Here is a 10255-nt window from a genome sequence, read left to right on the forward strand (position 1 = left end):
GCTGGATTCTATGTCTTAGATAATAAAGTCAATATATAGGTTTGTTTTTTCCTGAAGTCAATGTTATTGATAGACAGGTGTATGGACTGGAGTCACTGATAACTGATGGTCCAGTCAGTAGGCCATGGTAACGGTCAAGAAAAAGAAAGCTGCGTTTTTGAGCTAAGGTTGTAGCAATTCAGACAGAAGATATATTTTTGATAGAACCTCTGATATTTATTCATCAGCTGGAATTTGATGGCAGCCTTGAGTAGGGGACACAAGAAAATAACTTTTAGTAAGAAGATGAATAGACAGGGAACTGACTGAGGTCTTTATTTGCCAAATTCCAAAGGTGGACCTTTAGTCCGAATCTGATGACTTACACAGGAATTTAGACTGATAGGAATTACCACTTTACCAACCCCTACTGATATGGCCTGTTACCAAGGTAAGAATGGCAGATCATTCAAGCCCTTGCTTAAATGCCTACTTATCAGAAAACAATCCCCCCTACAGAACAGCAACCTTGTCACTGTCCAGTGCATCTCATCCCCTTGACCAGCTTTATTTTTCATCATAACACTCGTTAACATATGGCATATCTATTTACTTGTTTCTTTTCTCTCTCTCTGCACCAGAAAGTCAACTTCAGCAGAGAAGAGACTGCTTTCTTCTCTGTTACCTTCCGAAATCCTGGAACAATGCCCGGCACATAGGACTGGATAAAGAATATTCATTGCCATGCAGTGACTTAAGTTTTATTTCAAATTATTCTAATTTTTGGAACTAAAGCAGGGAAGAGGTTTATAAGTTTGAATCACCCTCTAATCCATCCTGTGAATGGCAAGTTATCACGTGCCTGGAATTGTGTGATATGTTGAATACCTGATATCCATCCCTTCCTCATTCATCTCTTCCCCCATCCCCTAAACCTGCATCTGTGCTGTACTTCTCAGTATTAGTGAACAGCACACCACCTTCCTAAGTTCCTCAGCTCAGAAACTCGGAGTTAATTTTTGTTCCTCTATCATATTTGTGCCTTTATTTAGTTTCCGAGTTTTTTTGGTTTTTCCCATGTTCTCTCCTGGATTGACATGTCTCCGTTGTCTAGGCCATCATCCTGAGAGTTCTGGTCTCTGTCTATTTAACTTCTCATTGTGGTTGCCCATCCTGTTTACTGAAGAAAAGCACTTCCCAAATGTTTTCTTTGTATCTTCAGTGCCTCCTTGTTGTCTAGAGAACAACTTGAACTTCTCAGCCTAAAATTCTAGATTGTTCATCAAATATCAAACAATCTTGATATTTCCTCAACATTTGTAGCAATCAATTCACTCCCAAGCTTTTGTGAATATATTTATTTTTCTATATAAAGAAGCACACTGTAGGATTTGAATTAATTCATTTTTTTTAGAATAACTGTAGTTCATAATATAGAAATCATGTCTTCATATGCAATCTTAATTACTATTTGACTAATTAAAAGACCACCTTTTGATGAGAACATTCCTCAATTATTCCACATGAACTTTAAAAACCTTTTTAGCACATTTCGTCTTAGTTGTGAAGCAAATGAACTTCATGTTTCACATAGAATTTGTCACAAATTTAGACTTGGAGTAGGAAGGGGGAAAAGGAGAGTTTTCTAAGGAGTACAGAAGACAGACACATAAAGAGGTAATTATTATGAAATATAATCAGTGCAATGATATAGGTATTAAAGCTTCCTCACAAACACACGCACGAACATTTACTAGCATCTCTCAAATAATACAGAGAATGAAATAAATTGAAACAACATTCTCACTTCATTTATCACATTTTATGCTAAGAGTAAGTTAGGAATAACATGAACTAAAACTTCCAACAAAAATCTATCCAATTAGGTTGCAAAACAACAGTCAGAAGAGGACACTCACGTGGAAAATGTAGAAATAAACAAATATATACCAGTTTATTTCTTCCTAGACAGACATCAGCAAGCCATCTCGCAAACACAGGGGTAAGTATTGAAATTCCAGTAAAACACAAGTTCAAAATGGCTGCCTGGGAGTTGCCATAGCCAAGCTTGACGGCGCAAAAAGGGATCATATTGCAGACAACTTCAAAGAAAATGAACCTCTCACACAGCTCCACCAGAAGCAAACAGATTCCAACCTGAATTTTTTCGCAGAGTCTGATGAAGAGAAACAGCCAACATGTCTTATAGTTTTCTCCTTCTTAAAGCTGTGATTTAAGGGTATTTTCTCATCAGTTATTTTAAAATCTGTAACAGACTTGACTACCTTTCTTGAATACAGCTTATGTTAGTGATTTGAACTTGGTGATTTTTACCTCCCCCCTCTACTGAAAAATAAATAATAACTTTGCTTTGAATTTCACACCTCCATGCTAAAGTTTCGTAAGGGTTTTTGCACATTAATGCTGTTCATTGTGATCATCCAAGGGCACAGGAGAGGAGACATGATTATTCAAACGGTCCTGGTAACTCAGGGTAGCCCAATCTGATATGTTTGTCTAATTACTCAGAGGCTAAATTAGGCTCTTTCTCCAAAATTATATTGATTTACATTAATCCAGTTGCATACGTGTGGAAACTCATCTGCCTCACACTGATAAAGGTTTAAATACTGTGGCAGGAGAAGCAGTTTTTCAGGAGAATTTGAGCACTAGATCAAGAAATAATTTGAGTCTAATAATTCCTGATACTTTAATTAAACAAGCCAGAACAGTAACAAGAGATAAAGCGTGAAAGGAAATCTGTTTTGAGGGGGCAGGATACCTTATCGTTATTACATTTCTTGTTATTTTTGGTTGGAATTTTGATAAGAAAGCTAATTAGGTAACAAAAGAGCCAGTACATTTAGGTAACAAGCAGAGTTTGCAAGAAAGTAATTTAAGTGTACTAATGAAAGGAGAAAATATTAAACAAAAACCCTCTTCCTTTAAGTTGACCCCACGCTTGTAGAACAGCCTCTCGGAGGAAATCAGAATCAAAAGATGCTATTTGACTCCTTATTATTAGTCAGCAGCAGGGATGCAGCAACCATCCTACACACGCTTTGGGGAATATTGGGTCTGGTGTCACCCTGACCCTCCAGCTGGGTGAAAGGATGTTAGCATTCTATTTTGGAAAGCAGGAGAGCACCAATTAAGCTAAAAAAGCAGCAGTAAAAGAGAACACTTCAACTTTTAGGGGTTTCACTGCAAGGACACAGGAAGACAAGGGAATGGAACTATTGGGTCAAAGTCATAATAATTCAATAACACACGGGGAGTGAGTATAGGAATGTTATTTTCATGTTGGAATCAGAAGCAAAAGACTGATAAGAGCTTTTGACTCTGATACTTATCTTTTGACCTGAAAGATTAGGAGCAGAACACTTTGTTTTGACCCCTTCTAATAGTCTCACTGTGGTGGTAGCTATTTTCATCTGCTCAGCATCACTTCCTTCCTCTTGGGTAACAATGCCCTATTTTTCCTTTGTATAGAGTAATAATGCAATTTATTATCCAAACTTGGATGCTTTTGTGAGTGAAAACGATGATATTTATAGTTATTCCTGAAAAACAGATATAAATTGGGACTGTCTAGGGCAAACCCCAACATGTGGTCATCCTACTTTTGGGGAATAATTCCATCTGTTACATAGATCCTTGTATGGCTGTTAATCAGGGTATCCCTTTTATTCTGGCCAAGGACCTGATGATGGTCACGTTTGAATTCTTTGGCTCCTCTGAGTATCCTTGTCCAAGAACAGGGTCAAAGATAGTCCTTTTACTTTTTCTTCCCAGGAATTTTAATCTTGAGCGAAAGACTAAAGATTGGACGTGTGGAAGCTGAGTCATTCAGACGTCAATACCCAAAAAGGGATTGCCCTTGAGGCTCTGATGGAGAACTCAGTGCCTGTCTGGTTCTTATCCTTCAGGAGGCACAATTAGCTTTTCCTTCTGTAAAGGACTCAATTTCCAATCCACTTTGGTTTGATTAAGTTAGCCGCATTTGGTTTCTGAGGCTTACAAAGAACCGTAAGTGATACTCTATGTTTGCTCCAGATACAAAGGAAAGTCATTCCCCAGACACTGGTTGATATATTGAGCCAGCACCTAACAAAGGACTCCTGCAGTGTTATTTCACAGGCGAGATTGTGCTGCCCCTTCCCAGGACCTGATGATGGTCACGTTTGAATTCTTTGGCTCCTCTGAGTATCCTTGTCCAAGAACAGACCACAGGTGGTGGAAACCTATGGTTTCTGGGTGGTTGAGTTAGGGAGAGTAACAGCATTTGCTGAATAGAGTTGAAGCAACAGGAAAACATCTCTTTTGGTATTCCTTAATACCAAGCTCAGAGTGAGCTTACAGGACAAGTACCACTTCCACTTGAGAGTAATACTTGGTAGGGAATATTGAATGGCATCCTCTTTATCAGCAAGCTGGAGCCCTTCAGTGGGGACTTATGCATACTTTTATTTTATGCAACTCTCCCTGTATCCCCCCATCCCCAGACTTGTTCTCTGTCCCTCTCCCCTCTATGCCCCGCCTTTATAAAGTGATAGTTTTTGTCCACTATAGAAGCAATGTATGTATATTAGTTACAATTTGGAAAATATCTAAAAGTAGATATAAGAGAAAAAAACAAACAGGGAAAGTCTTTGGAGCATTTTTTTTTAAATGTATTTATCCCCATGACTATATTTTCTTACCAAGCTTTAAATATTTAAATAGTATAATTGTATACAATTACAGTTGTGCATTGCTTAACAACAGGGATACATTCTGAGAAATGCATTATGAGGCAATTTCATCATTGTGTGAACATCATAGAGTGTATTTACACAAACCTAGATGGTATAGCCTACTACACACCTAGGATATATGGTACTCACCTTATGGGACCACTGTCGTATATGTGGCCTGTCATCAACCCAAATGTCATTATGTAGCACATGACTGTGCTGTAAAATATGTTTTCTACCTCTTTTGTAGATAGTGTTATAAGCATTTAATATGCCATGATGAACTCCAAGCAAACATAATTTTTCCTGGTTGTATCAATAGATACACATTCACTTAACTATTCTGCTTTTGGTTAGTTACATTTGTATGGATCAGTTATAAGCCAGTCTTTCTTTAACTTTTGACTGTGAACCCATGTCTAAAAGAAAATCACCTTCATAGACAATGCTGGAATAAATATTTGTGCAAAAAGCTTCCCGTATCCCCACATGATATTCTTATGCTAGTTTTTCAGAAACAATATCACTGGGTCAAAGTGTAGGAAACTTTTTAGGCATTTTGACATATAACGTCAAATTACAATACAATTTTAGGAATACAGTACAATTCCTGAAAAAAAATCAGGATTTTTTTTTAGCTGAAAAGCCCATCTTATTTTTGGAATGCAAAGACTGTACTTAACACTAGAATTCTTCACTGGAAAGACAAAAGTCATAAGTCAAAGTTTGGGGTAATAGTGTTGAACATACTTGTAGGTATTGGAAAACGTATCTTATTTAACAGAGGAAATTTGTCAGAGGCTTATTTGATGAACTAATGGCCATCCGTAATTTTTAGTGAGCATCTAGAGTGTGAATGCATCAGATCCCATAAAGATTGCATTGGGAATGTGCCAGAAGTGCAAGCCTTCCTTTTTATTTTTTGTGAGGAAGATTGGCCCTGCATTAACATCTGTGCCAATCTTCCTCTATTTTGTACGTGGGATGCCTCCACAGCATGGCTTGATGAGCAGTGTGTAGGTCTGTGCCAGGGATCCGAACCTACAAACCTCAGGCTGCCAAAGTGGAATGCGAACTTAACCACTATACTACTGGGCTGGTGCCAGATATTTATTCTTTTAGGCCTATCAGTTCCGCTTAATTCCATTGACTTTGAGGTATGGTAGATGGTTTGGAAGCATTGTCAATAACACTGGGATTGATCCTACTATTATTTAATTGATAAAAATTGTACATCAATCACTTGGAGTGAAACTTTTACTGCATCATTCAAGTTGTAAAGTGGAAATGGAAAGGCACATCCTGGGCTACAGTTTTTGTTTTGGGAAAAAGACACTCTCTGTGTTAACTCTTACTCCTCCATTATAAAGAGGCTCTGGCAATTGATAGTATCTATTTCCTTGATCCTTCCGTCCAGTGTGAAGAATTATTTCAGCTCTAGCAAATAATAGCTCATACAGTCCCAAGAACGTAGAAGATGTTCCATTCTTCTCCTTTCCCTGAAGATAGATAAGAATGAAGGCCACTGAACTCCTAAGGAGATTTTCTTCTATACCATGCAATGGCTATCATGTACCTTCCTATTGCGCTGAACTCTACATAGAAGGGATATTTGTACGAAGTAAGTAAGGTGGGAATGAGTTATCACATGGATATTGTGATAGCTAATTTTATGTGTCAACTTGGCTGGGCCGCAGTGCCCAGATATTTGGTCAAACATTATTCTGAATGTTTCTGTGAAGGTGTTTTTGGATGAGATTTACATTTAAAGCAGTATTTTTGAGTAAAGCTCGAAGTAATAGCTCCCACATCTACATGTTTAACTGAGAAATCTCTCCTGAGTTCCTGGTAAATTGGTGAACATCTCCATCTAGATTTTTCCTTGAAAATTCAAACTCGTCATGTCCTAAGCTTAGCTCATTATCTTCTTTCCAGACTCTACTCCCTTCATTCTTTCTTTATAGTTCATGACATCACCACTTACTCAAATATTCAAACTAGAAAACTGTGAGATGTCCTAGATTCTTCCTTCATTTCTTCCTTACCTATTATATCTGTCTTTCTCCAGAAAATACTTATTGAGTAACTAGCATGTACCAGGCTCTACCCTAGACTTTGGGGCAGGAGAGTACAGTCAACTCAACTTTCTAAATATTTCACAAATCTATCATTTTCTTCACCTTTTCTACTCTGATCTTAGTTTGAGCTCCTAATGTTTCTCCTTTGTACCACTACCTCCGATATTGCTTTCTTCTATCTCAAACCTCAGCCATTTGTACATCATTTTCATCAATTTGCCATGGCTGTGTGCTCTCTTGTCCCCCGACCGGCCTGGCTTTGGCCGAATCTTATATTGTTTTCTTAACAGTATTATTTAAAATTATTTACTCTTTAAAATCAAGTAGGTCTATTTAACAAGGAAATTTTTAATTATTACCATAAGTGGAATCACTAGCCATAAGTAGAAAGTAAAAATAAATATAATAATACTAATTAAAAATAATAAAATTATTGTCAATGTCTATTAAGTGCTTTTTTGGTCAAGCTCTATTCTAAGTATTAATTCATTTATCTTCAGAAGCAGATACTAGTTTTATTAACCACATTTTGTACTTTTGAAAACTGAGGCACAGAATGTAAGTAACTTATTCAAAATCATTAGTAAGTAGGAGAGTAGGGACTTAAATCTAAGTATTCTGACTCCAGAGCCTAGACAACAGCAGCTTTTTCTTTTATATAATGAAAAGGCCAAAAGATAATGCATAAACAACCACTTGTTCACAAGATTCCTTGTTGTTTAATGCCCAAACCACATATCACCTAAAATCATTTCCAATTCCAAGATACTGGGAAGCACTCTTCTTTTGAATTCTCCCTAAAGCTTCCAGAGATGTTTTTTTAAATCTGAATTTGATCACTTTTCTCCCCTGCTTAAAGTCTGTGAAGAGCTTTGTTAGACTGTAGGGTCAGGTTAAAAGTTCTTTGCTGGCTCATAAGACCCTTTATGATCAAGTTCCTGCCTTGTGACAAGAATCTTCCATTGCCACTCTGCATGGAGCTGGATAACATGCTCACACAACTATGCTGTGCTCTTTTCTCTCTTTGTGCTTTTTCATATCCTCTGTCTTCTGCCTGGAACACTTTTCCGTGCACTTAGGGAACCTCTTTTCAATCTTTAAAGCTAAGCGTAAGTATCACGTCCTCAGTAAATGTTCCTCTGAATCTCAAACGCAGTCTTCTCTGTTTTCTGAAAACACTATATACAACTCTCTCTTTTAATATGTGTTATTATATTATATTAATTAGTTTGCCTGCCTATTTTCCTCACTTACCATGAGTTCTTTGAGAACAGGGGCAGTTTCATATTTATTGTTAAACCCCCACTGCTTGGAACAGTGCCTGGAATGCACTAGTTATTTCAGTATGTGTCTAGTGACTGAGAGTTGCTGTGCCATGTGACATGCCCAGACATAAATAACCTTCATTTAGATGGAGTTCTGCAAGAAAGGCTGCTTATTTAGTTTCTCCCAATCTGCTTCTAAGGTCTTGATTCTAATAACTGGGTAAAATCTACTTGATCCATATATATTAAAACATTTCGAATGAACGAATGAGTAGTTGACTTCCTGGTTGAGAGACTGGCTTGGAATTAGATGTTCTCAGGACATTATGAAGGAAACAACAGCATTGCTATGCACCAAGTGGACCCCATCTGACTACAAATATTTATTGAACACCTAGTAGAAGCCAGGCTCTGGGGATCCCATGATGACAAAATACCAACCCTGGATTTACGGGGCTTACAATATAGTGAGGAATATCAACAATTAAGCAAGAACTACAGTCCAGTGAGCTATGTGCTGTGATCGAGGAAGAAAAAAGTGCCATAGACCATAGAGCTGTTAGTTGTATCCCAACCTCAGAAGGTCCACAGAGAGATTGCCCCTGAAGCAATAGCTATGTTTGAATCCTTTAGAGGGGTAGAATTCAGCTTAGGGAAAATGTATAAGGTGAATATTCTTCCTAACAGAGAGCATGCACTCTGTAATACAGAGCATGTTGCTCTGGAAGGACCTAAAGAAGTTGTTTTTTCTGATTTAAGGCAGGAACAGATTCAGAAGGCCTAGATCAGGGAGCTACAGGGATGTGGGGAGATATGAATAGTGAAATTGAAAAGAAAAGAAAAAACCAGATCATAAATGGCTTTATAAGATAGAATTTTGACCAGTTCTTGAAGTCATTCTTCTTTACATGCTGGACCTGTCCAAATAGAATGAATTTCTATGATAAAGCAGGGTGTATAAAGGACTAAAGTCTTTCATACCAAATCATTTTTTCTACTCAGGATCAGAAGAAAGGGTACCAGCGAAGAGGTATTGAGAAGACTGAATACTTCTTAGCTACTTCTTTTACTACCACCATCATTTAGGGTACTAGTGCAGTAAGCTACACAAAAATGAATGGAAAAAAGAAATACTAGGATTTGGTGGAAAATGGGAGGCAGAATTTTTAGGACTGATCGGATGCGTGACATGAGGATGTGGGGCATCAAGGATGCTGTGCAAGTTTCTAGCCCAGACATCTCAGTGGCTAGTGGTGCTATTCAGTATAAAGGGATAGATCTGGGTTAAATGAAGATTACTTTATTATTTGACATATTGAGTTTGAGACACCTATGGCATATCCAATAGGTGATGAAAGAGGGAAATCAAATGTCCTTTTTGTGTATATGGAAAGAGCTACTTGCTTTGAGTGGAGGTGAAACATATCCTCCAATGACACTTTGTGTAACAATGTTAAACATTCTCAAGGCAAAGCCAGCTTAGAACATTACTATTTAATCACCTCTACTGAATACCGTTCAAATTTCATGAGAATTTATGGGGACATTATGCTGTTCCTCTGCAAAGCACCTAGAGAAGGCTGTTGGAGACTATAACCAATGTTAAACATAAACCGTAGAACAATAAACTTTTTTGAGAAAAAGTTAAAGTTTTTATTAAAATAGCAAAATGTATGTGTTTCAGTTGTTTTGAAATTAATTAAAAATAGGAATTGAATTTTAACTTCTTTGAATCTTTTCCTTTTTTATTTCTTGGAGTAAACGAAACAATTTGGCTGTTATTTTAACACTGTATTTTCATTAAAAGAAAAACATAAGCAATTGGATCATGTACTATGTTAATCAATGTGAAGGTAAAAATTAATTCCTTGTCATTCATCTCAGATTTGGGTTTTGCCTGCACCAATTTTAGGGAAAATATGCAGGAGGAAATAATTAACCTCTATAGTACTGGGCTTCAAAACTTAAAACGTTAATGATTTTTAAAGCCCCAACTTTTAAACCAATCATTTACTTAGAATATGAGCTTGGACATAAATTAAAAGACATATTTTGGGGGAATGATGGCTCCCTTAAGGAAGGTATCTTAATACAGGGGTGGGGGGATTGGAAATGGTGGATACAGAGATGGCCTCTGACTTTAAAAATTCATAATTTTAGACCAACTGTCCCCTAATTTCAAAATTATACAATTTTA

General features: G+C 37.1%; 1 protein-coding gene across 1 annotated transcript in view; it reads right to left on the minus strand.

The window, feature by feature from the left end:
* The window catches only part of SLC15A5 (solute carrier family 15 member 5), a 93926-nt gene extending 89011 nt beyond the window's left edge, over positions 1–4915 (minus strand). The window contains 3 exon segments of the mRNA XM_003365157.3: positions 1899–2150; positions 2153–2268; positions 4866–4915. Of these exon segments, the coding sequence (XP_003365205.1) occupies positions 1899–2150; positions 2153–2268; positions 4866–4915 (418 nt within the window).
* Between the last annotated feature and the right edge of the window lie 5340 nt (positions 4916–10255).

This window comes from Equus caballus, chromosome 6, assembly GCF_041296265.1.
Source record: "Equus caballus isolate H_3958 breed thoroughbred chromosome 6, TB-T2T, whole genome shotgun sequence".
Lineage (NCBI taxonomy): Eukaryota > Metazoa > Chordata > Mammalia > Perissodactyla > Equidae > Equus > Equus caballus.